Below are 17,752 nucleotides of genomic sequence, written 5' to 3'. Positions count from 1 at the left end.
TATTATCTTGATCCAAAACTTCTGTGGGCCTCAACAAAGCTTTCAACGGCAGCAGTTTAATCCCCACTGTGAGGTCCTCTTGAGGTTTGTAACTGCCTCATCTTTTTAGTTCGCACCCTAAAATGATATGGAAAAGTGGATGGACGGTGTGGATAAAATCCATACATCATGGTGGCTCCTCAGAGACCCTGTCCGTTCCTAGCTAGGGATTGACGGGGTAGTACCCAATCCGCGTCGAACTGTGGAGTCGCCGGATTGCCCATCAAATCAACCGTCTAGATCACCAAACCATGCGCACTGACCAAGGATGGATCATAGACATAGTCGCAGCGAGAATAAAATAGCAACCATCGAGATGGTGGCCATCAAAATGGATAGTTGAAAATGAAATATGACAAATCAGGTTGTTAAGATCGTCGGATCTGTACCAATTTTGATCATCTCTCCATCCATGTTGGAGCCCAAGATTTGGACGGTCTGGATTGGCTTGCACATATGCCACGTGTCCAAAATTATCAAATGAAACAGATGCATTGTAATCCAGCCGGGAAAAGATAGAAGGAAAACAAGTCTCAGCCAACCATCCGACTTGAGAGAGGGAGGGAGAGAGAGAGAGAGAGACGTTGATATCTGCTTGCTTGGCGCGGGTAAATGATATCTGCAAGCCTCATGCAATTACTTGGAGCGGGTAAATGTTTTTATTTTTTGATTCTTGCCATTTCCATGCATTGCAAGGTGATTGTTATTGCTCCAGCCTTTTGGATTTCCGGTTCATGATTCTCATTGATTTTCTAGTGTGAAACATCAAATATTTATCTGCCTATTCTTCAAAATCTCACCTTTCCGAGGCATTTGAATCTAACAGTGGTTTTCCTTCGTGGGTTTATTTTTTATTTTATTTTTGATGAATTCCGCATTGATTTTCTAGTGCATAACATCAAATATTCTTCTGGGTATTCTTCAAAATCTCACATTTCCATGGCATTTCAACCTGAAAGTGATTTTCCTTCTTGGGTTTTTTATTTTGATGAATTCCGTATTAGATTGTATGTAGTGTAGAGCATTTCAATGAAATGCCCCTTTCGAAAAATGGGGTTAGCAAGGTGTTGCTTGAGCGCCTCTGACACACATGTTAAAATATGAGAAATTTTTTTTTTTCGAAAATCTGAACCGTTCATCAGATTCTCAGTAACCAAAAATAAAATAAAATAAAAATACATACAGTTGAATAATTGGGTGGGCTAAAATCTCATAGTTAAAATCTTGCAATTTATGCTTCCAACAGGTGCTGGCACTGGTGTCTGCATTCTGAGAGAAAAATGTGTTCAAATTCATTTTTAGCGACTTCCATACATGCCCTTAGTCCTGCCATTGAAACTTTGATTGTCTTTGATTGCCATTTGTTTTCAAGTGTAGGATGTGATTTTTTTTTTTTTCTTGGGTATTCATGAAATTCTCTCCTTTATAAGGGTTTGAAACTGGCAGAGATTTTCTTCATATTTTTCTATAGAAATTAATGATCTTACTGAGATAATGTAGTGTTGAGTATTTCAATCAAAGAGGTATGACACGATGATTGGCTGAGAGTTTCTACAATATGCTCAATGTTCAGTTTCTACAAATGGGGTCCTATAGTTCAGTAATCCAAACTATTGATATGATTTGAACCACTTTTGGTAGGCCTTGCAACATAAGATTTCCCAGAGTGGAACATCCTAACTCTTTAATGGGTGTCCCAAAAATCAACAGTTAAGAACATGGGGCTCCATGGTTCAGTGTTCAGTTTCTACAAATGGGGCTGATTCAGTAACCTAAACAGCTGATATCATTTGAACCACTTTGGGTGGCCCTTGCAAAAATAAATCTCCCAAATTGGTACATCCTAATGCTTCACTAGTTGTTCAGAAAATTAATAGTTAAAAAGACAGCATTTGTACACATTCAACCAAAGATGGTGAAAGATTCAATGGCTAGGATATTCCGATCTTGGGGACTTTTTTTTTTTTTGTGTGCGCATGGACCATCTGAGATGTCTTATCATATCAGTAGCTTGGATAACTGAACCATGTGTGTGTGTGTGTGCATGCGTGTGTGGGCGTATTTTTTAAGGATACTGAACCATGCGTTACGCTTGTTCAAACTGGAAACTCGACAGTGTTGTAGTAACTCTCTGGCCCCAACACTGTGTTATACCTCTTAGTTAAATACCCATTGTTACATGCTGTGTAGAACATTTGAGTAAAATACATATTCCAAGAAATCTCTTGCATTGTCACCATGGAAGTTCATGTTTTTCTAATGACTATTTTAGGAGAATGTTAACTTGTTGTATAGCTACATGGTGGGATTGATCATTTACTTGAGTTTCCACGAAACTAACTTTACCTTTTGTTCTTTTTAATAGTTTCTCTGATGGTTTGGAAGGATTTAGAAACCATATGTGTAGACTTGATGGCCTGTGGTCTAACTGAAGTTATGGCCCTTGATAGAGTGCAATGGTGGAAAATGAATCATGTAGCTGACCCCAATTAGTTGGGATAAGGCTTAGATGCTGATGTTGATCCTGATCCTGATCATAGGCTTCATCTTTGTCGAATAATTCCAAAATTTAATTACAATATTATGATTGTTCTATTAACATTTTGTATGTTTTACTTTTGCAGTGGCTCAAAATATGTGGATTCAGTTGCATTGTTGAATATCCACATAGACTGACCATGGCTTCCATCTGCTTTAGATCAATAAAAACCAATTCTCCTTTCCTGTCCCCATCTGCCTTTTTCACCAAGAAAAATGGTAGATTTTTCTGTACCATGAAAAGCCCACAAACCCAAACAAAAACACATGAGAAAAACCAACAAACAAAGATCAAACCACATGATGAAAACCCACAAACCAAAACCAAAACGCTACATGAATATGAAGCAATCATCGGTATAGAGACCCACGTCCAGCTCTCCACTATCACCAAGGCCTTTTGCAGTTGTCCATACCACTATGGTTCACAACCCAACACCGGCATCTGCCCCATTTGCATGGGACTACCTGGTGCCCTACCGGTCTTGAACTCCAAGGTCATTGAGTTTGCTGTGAAATTGGGTCTTGCGCTGAACTGCAACTTGTCTCTGAAATCCAAGTTTGATAGGAAACAGTACTTCTATCCCGACCTCCCAAAGGGCTACCAGATATCGCAGTTCGATATCCCTATAGCAACTGGAGGTTTCATCGATTTGGATCTTCCAGTCGAGTTTGGCGGTGGGCATAGGAGGTTTGGTATAACCAGGGTACATATGGAAGAAGATGCAGGAAAGTTGCTTCACTCAGGAAGTGAGAGTTACTCAGAGGTAACCTTCTCCTTGTACTTGCTGCTCAAGGATATGCCTTTTCTTTTTATTCTCTTATTATGATAACTTTAGAATATGTGCTTATTTTGTTATTTGCTGCTAGTATGCCTTTTGTTTTTCTTTTTGGGCTTGTTTTCTTATATATTGTTAAATTGGGCTCTCGATGAGGATTTAATTAATTAATTAATTTTCTAATTTCTCAAGGATTTTAATTTCTGAGGAATACAGGTTTCTTTAGTATAAGTTCTGTTTAGTTACTATGATTTTTATATCATATTTTTGTAAGGGATCTTTGTGTCCTCTCCACCATCTCATTACATCCTTTGTGAAGCAAACAAAATGGCTGGGTTGGTATATTTTATCCAGACTGTCCCATTATTACAATCCACTTGCTTGCTCTTCTTTTATGTTCTCTATACTTTTTCTTGAAAAGTATTTCTCTATACTTTAGTTCCTTCTCTCAATAAAATAGATCTGTGTGCTCAGCAAGCTTGTCTAGCACTGCATTCTCTAGACCGTTATCATTTGCAACCCTTTTGTGGGTAGTGCATTACAGTGGGGCTGACATGTAGAGTGCAATTCAAGATTCAAGGGAAGGCCGTAAAAGAGTAGGTGTTTGGAAACTGCCACCATCTAATAGTTGGAAATGGAATGTTGATGGGATTGGTGTTGTCAAATTGACTTTCTTAGGTCAGCTTGGTGTGGTTGACTTTATTAGGGCTGAGCTTCAAGCCATTTCAATGGGTATCAAGCTAATGTGGCAGTGCTTTTCAAGTCATATTTGTTGGTGGAGAGCAATTCGAAATTTGTCATTTCTTGTGCTTCTATGGCCAATAAAGCACCTGGGAAAGAGCTTTTCGCCGGGGGGTGGGGGGTGTGGTTAATGAGGTTGTGGTGAGTGCTTCAAATGGCCCACTTTGTTTGGTTTAGTGTCTACAGAAGCTAACTCAGTTGCAAGTTCTGTTGTGAAATCGGCACTAGTATTCCCCTTGTAATTGGCAATTACTGTTATCGCTTAATGGGTAGTTGACCTTTTCTTTAATCTTTTAATGAAGCTCCAATATTCTTTAAAAAAAAGACGGTGCATGACCATGTTGGCATTAGTGATGTTCGGTAAACACGGATGTATGGGCTATTCTGCGCAGCCAACCATTCAGACCCTCCATCTCTGCATGTGCCTTGTGCTTAGTGGCATTGTCTGGTAACTACCCCTCCATGACCTTGAGTTACTTGCTTTTCCTTTGGAGTGTGCATGTAATTGTTTGGCTGGGAGCCATCAACAGGGTTATGTTGTCAAGGAGAGCACTGTCAACGTAGAACTTGTGCCAATCTACTTCTAAAAGCCGACCCTGAATTGCCGGGACAAGGCTATGATGGTGGTGTGGTATTTTTTTTGTCAGTGTTCTTCTATTCCTTAAGATGGGTTGTTGGATTGGTTCTTTCTTCTTGTGAACTGGTGTTAGTGTTTCATGGGGTTGTTGATTTCTGTAGGTTTCACATGCAGGTGGACTTGAATAGAGCAGGCGTGCCTTTGCTTGAGGTCGTTTCTGAGCCTGACATGAGAAGTGGTCTTGAGGCTGCAGAGTATGCAGCTGAGATACAAAGGTTGGTTCGATATCTGGGAGTGAGTAATGGCAATATGCAGGAAGGTTCCCTTCGTTGTGATGTAAATGTTTCGGTCCGACCAGTTGGGCAGTCAAAGTTTGGGACAAAGGTAACTTAAATTTTTTTATTACTTATTCGTTATGTTCTCTTCATAGATCAAGCAATTAACTACACAAAAGACATTCTTCTATTTAAAATATAACAACATAGAATTGTAGTGTCTTGGATAATGGAATTTGAATGCTTTTTTGAATAGGTAAAAACACAAGCGGAAAGATGAAGCACTAACTGAAATATAGATCCCACGTGTTAAATTCCGAAAATTGGACCATCTTTTAAGGCTTGTTTGGATTGTAGGAAAAGAAAAATGTTATGATTATCCAATGATGGATTCTCATGGATTCCTATTGATTCCAAGGTGGTCTTGTTTGGATAGCAACTAGCAAGTGGAAATCTCATATTCCTCTTACAATGGCCAACTCGTATTGCGTGCATAAGAATTTGTTTGTGGAAATATTTCTAATCTCACTATTTCTTTTGCTATCCAAACAACATGCAAACAATGGAAAACTCTGAGTTTCCTTTTCCTTGCTTTTCTTTTCCCACAATCCAAACAGGCCCTTAATGAATAGAGTGGGTCGTCAGCATCTTTACTTGGATAGAAGTTAGGAATTTTTAGGAGGTATCATCGTTATTGTAAATAATATCAACAATGTAGGCCGTGAACATTTCAGACGTAAACACATGCATTTGGTTAAATTGGCAAGATTGTTTCACTCCATGCCCATTTTTACTCTAATGAGTGGCTGCCAGTAAATGACATGGTGTCTCACACTTTTCACTTTCATGTTGGCAGGTTGAGATAAAGAATATGAATTCGTTCTCCGCAATGCATAGAGCAATTGATTTCGAGATCTCAAGGCAGGTTGTTCTCCACAGTCAAGGCGAAGGTGATCAAATTATTCAAGAAACTCGACTTTGGGATGATGGTTCTCAGGTTCACACTCCATGTATTCTGTTAAGTGTATAAATTCATTTTGGAGAGGTTCATGGTCATTACGTCTTGCTACACAAGCTCTTCCTGTTAATGTCATGCCTGCTAATGTTTTGTTCCTTTAATTTGGTGTACTTCTTAGAAAACATTTACAATGAGGAAAAAGGAAGGGCTAGCTGATTATCGATATTTTCCAGAACCGGACCTTCCAGAAGTGGTCCTTTCAAACGAATTTGTCGAGGGTATACATTCTTCTTTACCGGAGCTTCCAGAGATGAAGCGCAGACGATACGAGAAAATGGGGCTTAGCATGCAGGATGTTCTCTTTATTGCCAATGACATGAATGTAATTGTTCATAGATTGCATGGGGATCACTTTTCTATAAGATATATCTATGACTTTACAGGGTCTTGATGCGTTACGACGTGTATAATTTCTCATGAGACCAGCCCATAGAAATGGACAATGGTTTAATTGTCCAGATTACTGATCGGATGGACAAACTTGGATGGGTTGATCTGAAATCTCCTAGATTAGACCATCCTAATCGTTTGATCACTGTCCAATGAATAGGTGGTAGAAAAAAACAATGGTCAATACAGGAAAACCTGATTGGAAAGAGAGGAAGGTTTGTATCTGGAGATCATTTCGGCATTCCCCTTCCATGGCGCAGCTTTCTTATCAATGGTCTGGATTGCCAAACCATGGGCTGCTAGTACAAACTGGGTGGAGAATGCACATCTTGATGCACTAGGACTATAATTTCTCGCATCTTTAAGCCTATTTTGATGTTCTGAACTTTCACTGCAGGTTGCAGATTTCTTTGATGCCGCTATTGAAAATGGTGCTGATGTGAAGCTAGCTGCTAATTGGATAATGGGTGATATTGCTGCATATTTAAAAAATGAAAAACTATCAATAAATGAGATAAAACTAACACCTCAAGAGCTAGCTGAGCTGATAGCTTCTATAAAAGGTGGAACTATTAGCGGAAAGATTGGTAAAGAGGTGAATCTTCTGAGTTTGTTTCTCAAATACATTGTCCATTTAGTTTAACCAATATCAATTTCTTTTCCACATTGGCTCATTAGTATGAGTTTTGTGAAGCCAGGCACCTTTACAGAAGGCTACAGGTGCTGTCCATCCAAGCCATGTATCAGGTGGGCCACACCATGTAGATGACTTTGCCCCAAAATTGACCTGGTCCACTCATTAGGCTGGGAATGTGTTGAACGTGGAACATTGGTATTTGTAAATGTCCATATTTTCATACCTGTGTGGCCACCCAATGCGTAGCTTGGATATCCCGCAGATGATACACTCCGCCCACCTGTAGTGTTGTATGTGGAGAAGTTTTTGTGGGCTTAACAAAGCTCCGATATTATTGAAAGACTTGTTACTGAAAATTTTGTTCTATATCATCTTGGTTTAAAATTGTCTTATCAGTACCAAAGATTTTTCTCTTTAAATTGTTGATCTTTACCAGGTCTAGTCTGTCTCGAATGATTCTAGTGAAAGCATTTTCTTTTCTAATGAAATTCTATCATGCTGCATTTTTCGCCGTTCATCACATGGTTTAATGCATTGACAAGAACCGGTACTTTTTTTACTTTTTTTTTTTTTACACACACGCACACTTCCCACACACTCACGCTAGTGGAATTTCACCACCTTATGGATACTCGAACCCTTGACCGGGTATGGAAACTCCTGAGAGTCTACCACCCGAGCAAGAGTAAGGATCCGACAAGAACCGGTACTTATTGCCTCTTATGTGCCGGTTTCGGTCCTAGGAGATCTACTGGTTGACTTGGCTGATTTTGGTGATATGGGCCGAGTCACCCCTTAATACTTGCCTAGGTGATAGTTGTGTGGGGCCCACTGTGATATGTCTGAAATCCATCCTGTCTGTTGGGTATGCCCCTCTCATGTTTGGCCCTGAGCCGAAAAAATCAGGGCAAACCAGGATTCAGGTGGGCACCAACAGAGGGAGCAGTGAGAGTGACCCATCGTAGAAAAATATCAGATTATCCAACCTGTTCATAAGGTGCGCCCCACCAGGATGCAGGTACATCCATGAATTCAGGCTGATCTAAGTCACGCCACTTGATTCAAGGTTTTGGGGATGCTTTGACATTGTTTCTTATGGCGTGGCCTGCCCCAGTTTCAGATCATCGTGATTTTTGGCGTCTTATCTTCATGATTGGAACACTTGATGCACGATTTGGATGCCACACACACATCTTGGTAGGCCCACAAATTTTTGGTTTGGATGCCCTGTACACATCACAATATGTCGTCACTGTATGTTTTTAACCGTATTGAATCATTTGAATGAAACATGAAATTTTAGACTTTTTGTCTTTTTTAATAAAATGGTAAAAACTCATGGGAAGGGATAGAGATGGTAATCCACACTATCAGCCTGATATTTTACACTGCGGAGGGACCATTACCAAAATCATTTCAGATTTGACTCATTTGAGTCCCAAGTCTGTTGCTTTGGAGGATTTAGGCAGATTTTTACATCGTTTCCCATGATGTGGTGCACCTGAGTTTTGGATCAGTCTGATTTTTACGCATCTTATCTTTGAGATGTGTCAGACTTGATGCATGGTTTGGACGCCACACACACACATCACACTGGGCCCACAATTTTGGCTGGGATGCCACACGCATTATGCTGTCTTGTCCATTGTATTAAATCATTCTATTGAAATATGGAATCCTAGCCCTCCCCCCCCCCCCCCCCCCTTTTTTTTTAAATCAAGTGGTACAATTCTGGGAAAGGATAGACCAATCGTTGTTGTTCTGATCTGTCACATTCAATGTAACATTTTCAAAAATCTTTTCAAATTAGGACTTAGGAGTCCTGTATCAGTTTGGTTCTCTGATTAATCATCTCTATTGCCCACAAATCAAAAGTTTATGATTGTCCTACAGATGAGATTTTTGGGGAATAGGTGATCCACAGTGGGATACAACAGAAAAATGTTCTAGATCACCCATCCATGGGCCCTTCTTGTCAGAATTGAAAGCCCAGAGTTTATCGGTTTGTATTGGCCCGTACGGCTGCTATGTCAGTTTTGGCGGTGGCCAAATATGGTAACGCCAAAACCGATTTTTAACCATCGGTCGATAGCTATGTTAAGTGTATAAAACGGTGTTCCACAATGTTCAAAAATTTTCCTTCAACTCAGAGATCACCTAGAGGACTGGGAGAGACAACTTGGCTTGGCCAATTTGGTGTTTGGCAAGTGGACTGGATTCATTGGATATCATTGAAAACATGAAATTCTAAGAAACCTAAAATCTAGGATAATTCTTTCAGGGATTAGATTGATTGATTATTGGTTAGCTGATTTTACAAAAAAAAAAAAAAAAAAAAAAAAAAAAAAACCCTGAGTCAATGGCCTGTTTAAATTTGACTAAACAACACCATTATTACAGATTTCTGTGAAACCCACTGATTTTACAAAACTGTACGTCGGTCTTGGAAAGTGATTTACTTGGTTGAGTTCCAAGTTCGAGTACCGAGCTTCTGTAGACTGATCTTCCATTGCATTGTGTGAAAGTGGACTGAAATCTTTCTAACAGTAAATTGAAATTTTAGGTAGGTTTTATTACATAGGATGTATTTCAGACTTTCTGGTCGTTTCTAAACCATTATCTCTTGACATCTACAGATACTTTTTGAGCTAATAGCGAAGGGTGGAACTGTCAAGGCAATCATAGAAGAAAAGGATTTAGTTCAGGTAAGTCATTCTATGTTCTTGAAAAGGCCTTTTTATAATACAGTTAGCTGAATATCAACAATTTATTTTCATTTTTATTATGAAATAGCAAAGCACATACAACTGAGATGATTAAAGATGATTAGATGATCACAATTACAGTGCCAGCATTTAGACCTTAATCGTCAATTCTGTTTTGTTGGGATTCCTCCAAACCCCCCCCCCCCCCATGATAGAATGGTTTGGTACCTTTGGCTTTCCATATTGGAAAGATGCTCATAAAATGGACAACATGGGAAAAATCCTCCCTTTCTCAAAAGAAAGGGTTAGGGGTGAATCATTTATGTGATTCATGGTGTCGAATTGGATCTGAGTTGACTGGGGTGACAGGAGGAAATTAAATACTGAGGTATAGAAATGGCCATTTATCAATCACTACAATGTTTACAACATTAAGCTTGAATATTGTACTGATTTCTTTTTTCCTTATTAATGGATATGTGAATCTTCAAACTAGATATGCACTAACATGTTTTAGCTCTTGTCATAAGCCTTCTGTGAAAATTATCTGCTTCCCTTTCATGCACTTCTGAAAGATGAAATTGCCTGACAAAAGATCATGATGGCTACGCTGAAAATACAGAATTCTTTTGTGTGTGCGCGCGCGCGCGCGTGCCTCTTTTCTTTTTGATGGGTAAGCTGGGCTTGAACCTGAAAATATAGAATTCTCTTCCATGTGGTAACTCAATTTCTCTATCACATAAGAGGGTCTACCCTAGAGCCAGCTTGGAAGCACGTTAGTGATATCATGATACAAACTATAGCACCCAATTCATATTTATAAATAAAATAAAATAAATAAATAAATAAATAAACGATGTGATTTACATCTTTCATGTGCAACCATGATCAGATTGTAGTTTGGTATCATCAAAAAGGCCATCCCCTCCCCTGTACATTTCCAACATTAATCACCGATTATATTTCTTTTATTTTGCATTTCGTATTTATAAAATGATCAGGAAAGGAGGACAATGGCTCTTTATGATCTTGGAAAATGATTATGTTTTTTGTGTTTTTCAAGCATATGTGGACTGTTTTACTTCTAAGCTGAAACAACAAGGTGGATTGTCATTTCTTTGGAAACAGATAGTGGATCCCTCCCTGATCGAAAAGATGGTAGAGAAAGTTCTTGCGGAGAATCCAAAGCAGCTTCAACAATATCGCGGAGGCAAAACTAAATTACAAGGTTTCTTTGCCGGCCAGGTATGCAAAGTTCAGAATAGTAGGGGCACGTTTGGATGTGGACCATCGAATTGAATTGCAATTAACAGTCTAGCAAAGTGGAAATGACAAAACCGCATTTCCTCCTCCCTGCATTCATGTTGAGAGCCTATGCTCCAAATTGCAATCATGCAACTCCAATTCGACTCCTTCCAGATTATGAATAATCAGGAACATTAGTTGTTGTCACGTTCTCTTTATTTAACTAAATGATTTCTGTTCAATTCAACTGTTCATCCAAACACAGCCCAAAAGCCGCCAACTATTCTATGGACAAGTTTTCCATTGATTACGCATGTTTCCGATGGTGTGAAATTTCAGGTAATGAAGGAATCGAAAGGTAAGGCGAATCCGGCGCTTCTGAACAAGATCCTTTTAGAGAAACTGAGTGCAAAAAGCTGACCAGCTTCGGAGGTGGGCAAGTCAAATCTTATAATATCTGTTTTTCGAAACCATGATTTCCATTTTTCTTGTGTTATACCAAATGGGTCTCTCTTTCAGGTTTTAGTAGCTCCATGCATCCATCATATGTTGTCCTGATAAACGGGTCATATTCGATTCTCCTTCACTAGTCATTGGTGCAGTGCCCAGAATGTGGAATTGGTGCTGGCATGTTTGGACTTGAGGCTTCTTCCATGGACACGACAAGGTACTGTTTGGCCATCAAATATACCAAGATTAGAAATTCTGAAATTTGTGATTTTGAACAGGCAATTTTCCATTTCAATGCCAAGGTAGGTGCTACCCCATTAACGAAACTTTCCTGGTTTAAAAAAAAAGTTATTTATATTTTTTATCAGTATTTTTCCAAAGCGCTGTACACATCAGATTCAGATATCACTGCCCTTGAATTCTGTTGATCTTTTGCTGTTCGCATACGTAAGCAGCATCAAAATGCATCAGGCTGGTTGTGTTGCAAGTCAGCGTTTTGCCGTGATCTAAGTGGGCTTTGATGATGGCGTCGGGGATCACGATATGGCAGGCCAAAGACCGGCATGAATCATGTGCAGCACTATGGTAATGTAGTTCTCCAGGTAGAACTCCACTAGGACTTTGTGAATGGTGGACCTTTGTATTTTCTTTCTAGCCAGCATTTTTTTCTTTTTTTAATTGGAATCATGTGGCACTTTTTTGCATCATCTATGCACATGCATGCATACATACATACATTCATGATTCCATGCTCGAAATCCAAAAAACTCTTTTTTGCATTGCTGGACGCGGTTTGACTAGTGACCCCAGCACCAGCCAGCTAGCTGGTGTCAAAGCTGTGGACCCCACCATGATGTATCTGTTTTATCCATGCTGTCCTTCCATTTTTCCAGTTCATTTTAGGGCATGAGCCGAAAAAAATTGAGGCAGATCCAAATCTCAGGTGTACCACACCTTAGGAAAACAGTGTTGAATGAATGTCCACCATTAAAAACTTCCTAGGGCCCACTGTAATGTTTATTTGCCATCCAACCTGTTGATAAGGTCACACAAACCTGGATGAAGGGAAAACACAAATATCAGCTTGATCCAAAACTTGTGGCCCGAAAAAGTTTTCAACGGTAAGCGTCCAATCCCACTGTTTCCTGTGGTGTGGTCCACCTGAGATTTGGATCTCCTCATTTATGGACTCATGCCCTGAAATGAGCTGGCAAAATGGTTGGACAGCTTGGATAAATTATGGTGGGGCCCACAGAGCTTTGACACCAGCTGGCTGGTGTTGGGTTCACCCAGCCAAACCGCGTCCTGCATTGCCAGATAAAATGGAGTGGATTGCTTGATACTCTGGGAAGGTGTGATACTTGATACCCGGAGATATTATATTGTACACATGGCATAAAAATTAAACCGTCTAAATTGTGGAACCCATTGTCGCTAAGTTAAAATCCCAAAATCAGATTGGTTGAGCAATTGTAATCTCTGATTCACGGACACTTGTTTGTTGAAGTTGGACCTTTGGATTTTATTTTTTTCATTTTTAACCGTCCAATAAGTGCCCGCCAATCCAATGGTCGTATAATCACATAATTGCAATTTTTGCTTCATGATACATCTAACAAACTTGGGGTACATAGTTTACACAATTTAGTTTTAATTCTAACCAATTGTTCAGTGCCTGAGCATCATCCATCAGTCTGCCCGAGTATAAAAGTTTGTTTTTCTCAAATGTAGTGACCATTCGGTGTTGTATCGATCGATCGCTGATTCTAATGGGAGCGGCATTTCTTGGACTGTGTGGCCCATCAGAATAGTCCATTTGGGACAAATTTCGGGTGATCTGAACCGTCCGTCTGGCCAGCTACCATTGTTGGGACAACGGTATGAAAAGATTATCAATGAGAGATCTTGATGGTCTGATCAGTTCCCTGCAAATGGATGGTTAAATCAAAATAGTTAATTTGCTCATGGCATGGCAATACTCCCTGAAGCATATGAGGAAAATGGGAATTTGCAAGGAAACACTTGACCAATGGTCCACATTCAATACTCAAATCAATGGCTAGGTTGTTTTGGCATACCTGATTTTGGACAATGTAGCATCATCCATGGGGCTCACCTGATGAGCGGCTTGGATCTGTTCACGTGGATGGATTCACATTTTCGTCCGTGCCCTAGCTGCATTAGATTGTCATGGGTTGGAGATATACTGGTGTGAGTTGGCTACACCTTATAAAATGGTCGAGACCAGTCAACGAAGTACATGGGATATATGTCTCCAATCTCGACCGTCCAAATTTTGGTGATTCATTAGGAGTCAGGAATGGCCCAAAATTAACATTGATCTGAATATAAACGTCTAATGGGTCCTTACTCTTGCTCAGGTGGTAGACTCTCAGTAGTTTCAACACCTGGTCAAGGGTTCGAGTACCCATTGGTGGTGAAATTCCACTGGCGTGAGTGTGTGGGGGTGTGTGTGCGTGCGTAAAAATAAATAAATTTATAAACATCTAATTTCACCAATTGAGATATGACCGTTGACTGATTTCTTCTTAAATCTTGCATTCGAGGGACACCAACTGGACGGTAGGATTCGGCATAAGCTTTTTGGGACGATGCTCAATCGTCTACATTATTCTACACGGGTGCACGTCTACAGAATTTGAGTCACCACCATTTAACACGGAATGAAAACCGCGGAAGAGAATTTCAAACTCGTGACTCCTGTTTTTCATGTGTTTAAACAGTAGCGAAGCAAAAGTCAAACCTAGCTTGCATAGGTCCGAGGAACAAACTAGGCATTTTACAATGCTCGGGACGAACATTTGTTCGGGTTTTCTTTTTTTGCACAAGTGGGCCCAACTGAATATGATCAAAACCGTTAAATTGTGGGCCCCACTGTGGGTGGCCCATGAACCACATATCCCTTGGATTGGCAGACCGTTACAGCTCATATTCAGACAAGAAAATGGCCAAACATTAGATAGCTGAGATTTTTTGCGTATAGGATATCCACATTGAGGTCCATCAGATTAATGGTTCAGATCACTGAAAAATGTCTCACACAAACTGAGAAATCGGATCAGTGGCCCGTGCATTGTATGATTCCTCAGAACAACATTTACAATTCGAAAATCGAAGCGCCATCTTTTAATAGAGAATTAAACGATCCAAACCGTTAATATGATGGGATCCGCTGTGGATTGGGGTTTCACCCAATATCCGCCTGCGTGAAGGGATCCTGACCCTTGGAAAGGTGTTCTGAATGTAGAGATTTGAAAAGACAAGATAACAACGGTCCACAAACATTGGATAAAAAGGGTCTAAATTGGATGGCTATAATCTCCAAATTTGGTGGGCCTTTGGCGATTCTTCTGCACAAATGATGGCCAACAAATCTATGGTCTAGATCACCATCTGTGTGGCCCACTTCCACAAACTCAAGGTTAGACCGGTCGATGGTCTAGATCACCATCTGTGTGCGCATCCTCTTTCATCCTAAAGTGTGCTTTGGCTTGTGTGCTTAGACCGGTCGTTAACCTAATCCACCATGATTGAGGTGTTTTTATATGAGTTTGTCATTAGTTGTTGATGAGTCACAATAACATTTAAAAATTAAGGGTATTCGTATGATACTGTGGCTGTGTATGACACTTGATACACATGCACTAAAAAATAATATACATCGTATGTATTAATTCAAATTAAACGTCTAAACTTTGGACCCTCCAAAAATCAGATTATTTGAACAATCCAAGATGCTGATTCATGGACACTTGTTTGTTGAGATAAGACCATTGGATGCTTTCCAATAAAGGTCCGCCAATCTGATAGATAGATAATCAAATCACTGTAATTTTTGGTTCATGATTCATTTAAACTAGCAGACAGAACTTGGACGGTTTTAATTTGAATTATTTGTATGATAAGATGTATGATTTTTTAAGTTATTTGTAAGAGCCTGCGTATCATCCATCACACTCTGCGTTTTGTCCGGCCGACCGGTGAGCGCGGCTTCGGTGGATTCCCGGATCCACTGAGGTGGGTGGATCACTGACTGTGGGACCCACCCTGATGGATTTCGTTTAAATCCACGCTGTCCATCCGTTTTGAAAGCTCATTTTGGGCAATGTTCCCAAAAATGAATCACATAAAAATCTTAGGTGGACCATGCTACAGGAAACAGTGGTGGTTGAATACTTACCATTAACATCGTGGGGGCCACTGGAATGTTTATTTTACATCCGACCTGTTGATAATGTCACAATAACACGAATGAAGAGAAAAAACAAATATAAGCTTGATCCAAAACTTATGTGACCCACAGGAAGTTTTTATAGTTCAATCACCATTGTTTAATTCGATGTGGTCCACCTGAGTTTTATATCTACTTCATCTTTTATTAAATACCATAAAATGATCTTTTAAAACGGATGGACGGTGTGGATTTAAGGAAAATCAACAAGGTGGGCCCCACAGTTACTTATCCGGGGATCCACCGAAGCTGCGTCCCCGACTGGCCACCTGCTCGAGGTACGGACTCACTTGGGTATGGCCCACTCATCGTCGCTGACGACTAATATGCTGTGGCCTAGATATGATACAAACTTACTGTCCGGCGTATATCTTCTGGGGATGTGTACATCCCCGCACGTCCCCGAGCTTGACAGTGGCAAGGGCTCCGAGTATCACCGTGACGTATGAGTTTTATCCAGACCGTCCATCTATTTTTACATATCATATTAAGATACATTAAATTAAAAAAAAAAATTAAGCAGACCCAAGGCAAAATAAGACCACACATGGGAGTCATTATCACCGTTGCTTCCTGTGTATGGTCCACTTTAGCCTAGGATTTCCCTAATTTTTGGAATGATGTAAAATGATATGGAAAAATGAAAGGACGGTGTGGATAAAACCCATGCATCAAGGTGGCTACTCAGAGCCCCTGCCCGTGCTAAGCTCCGGACGGACGCGGGTAGTACCCAATCCGCGTCCGTCTTTTCGTATATATGTCCTATCAAACGATACGTTCTCCACCTTGAAAGATGTTATAGTGCTCTCAGAGCACACCATAAGTTATATTTCTCCTAGTTGCATTGATTCATTTCAACATACCAATTGATCGATCTCATCCGTCTATTAATTTCAGAACATATTTATTCGATTAAATTGCAAAAATAATATTGAAAGATTGATTTTTTAAAACCATAAGCAATCCATGATGTTCCCTAACAAATGGATGGATCAAATTGTCAAATAGAACTTTTTTGTGAAAAAATCTGGACCGTCCTTATTAAAGGCCATCTATCAAATGGTCAATATTTATCAGATTGGTGTGATGTTTGCACAGTGCCCATGAAATTTGCGTTGGAAGGCTAACATAAGAGGACTATAACTTAATACAGCTCTGAGATCACTGGAGCATTTCTCATCCGCAGCGGATCAGATGCGTACTGGCCTCACCCAACACGGTGCGGCATTGACCGTGGGGTCCACATTGATGTATATGTAGTATATCTACACCGTCCATCCGTTTTTCCAGCTCATTTTTGGGATCGCAGAAAAAAAAATGTCATGTGAACCATAACAGAGGAAACAGTTGTGATCTAACTCCCACCATTAAAAAATTCATAGGGCCCATATATTTCCATCCAACCTGTTGATAAGTTCACAAAGATATGGATGAAGGTTAAAAACAAATATCAACTTGATCCAAAACTTGGTTGACCCACAAAAAGTTTTAAATGGCCATTCATCGTTGTTTCCTATTATTCCCCGTAGTTAGGTCTACCTGAAATTTGAATCTTCTTCATTTTTTGTATCGTACCATAAAATGATCTAAAAAAACGGGTGGACGGAGTGGATATACTACACATAAATCAAGATGGGCCCCATGGTAAGGGCTGCACCTAATCCGCTCTTCGGTTTTTAAAATCCGATCTGAGATTGGTGATGGGTGGGCCCTGCTCATCATGGTTTTCTAATATTTGATCAGATAGTATGATGAATAGAAGTCGTATGTACCGAACGTGCGGTGTAAACCCGTGTATGTGGTGAATGTTGTTTTTGACATAGTCGTTTTCGAGTGGTCTACTCCTGTGATGAAGATATTAATGATGACTCATCACTTTATTAGTCAAAGTTCTCGAATAGAAAAGTGAGGGATGATAAATCCGTCTTTTCTTGTCTGTTCATCATCCTTATCCTAGTTGGTGGGGCCTACACAGGGCCGGATCATCTGCACCGTTTGCCCAATAAACTTATTCTGCAACTCAAGCGTGTGGGGCCCACCGGGCCCACTATGATGTTTTCAAGGCATCCAACCTTTACACTATGGCTGCCTCATTATGAAATTGGA

General features: G+C 40.0%; 1 protein-coding gene across 4 annotated transcripts in view; it reads left to right on the top strand.

Annotated features, from left to right (window-relative positions):
• The window catches only part of LOC131240636 (glutamyl-tRNA(Gln) amidotransferase subunit B, chloroplastic/mitochondrial-like), a 49,252-nt gene extending 37,154 nt beyond the window's left edge, over positions 1-12,098 (top strand). The window contains exons 1-11 of one of the 4 annotated variants that reach the window (XR_009168833.1): positions 637-735; positions 2,664-3,344; positions 4,849-5,058; positions 5,806-5,946; positions 6,086-6,289; positions 6,755-6,952; positions 9,631-9,699; positions 10,828-10,944; positions 11,284-11,376; positions 11,464-11,611; positions 11,850-12,098. Coding sequence is in view for 3 of the 4 variants with exons in the window: in XM_058238991.1 (XP_058094974.1) it covers positions 652-735; positions 2,664-3,344; positions 4,849-5,058; positions 5,806-5,946; positions 6,086-6,289; positions 6,755-6,952; positions 9,631-9,699; positions 10,828-10,944; positions 11,284-11,364 (1,785 nt within the window). In the remaining variant the exon portion in view is untranslated. Of the gene's footprint in view, positions 1-531; positions 736-2,663; positions 3,345-4,848; positions 5,059-5,805; positions 5,947-6,085; positions 6,290-6,754; positions 6,953-9,630; positions 9,700-10,827; positions 10,945-11,283; positions 11,377-11,463; positions 11,796-11,849 lie in introns of those variants that run through there. The other 3 variants (XM_058238993.1, XM_058238992.1, XM_058238991.1) reach the window with 3 other exon arrangements.
• Positions 12,099-17,752: the final 5,654 nt, after the last annotated feature.

Source organism: Magnolia sinica, chromosome 3, assembly GCF_029962835.1.
Source record: "Magnolia sinica isolate HGM2019 chromosome 3, MsV1, whole genome shotgun sequence".
Taxonomy (NCBI): domain Eukaryota; kingdom Viridiplantae; phylum Streptophyta; class Magnoliopsida; order Magnoliales; family Magnoliaceae; genus Magnolia; species Magnolia sinica.
The sequence above is the reverse complement of the archived record's forward strand: the minus strand, read 5'-3'. Positions and strand labels throughout refer to the sequence as shown.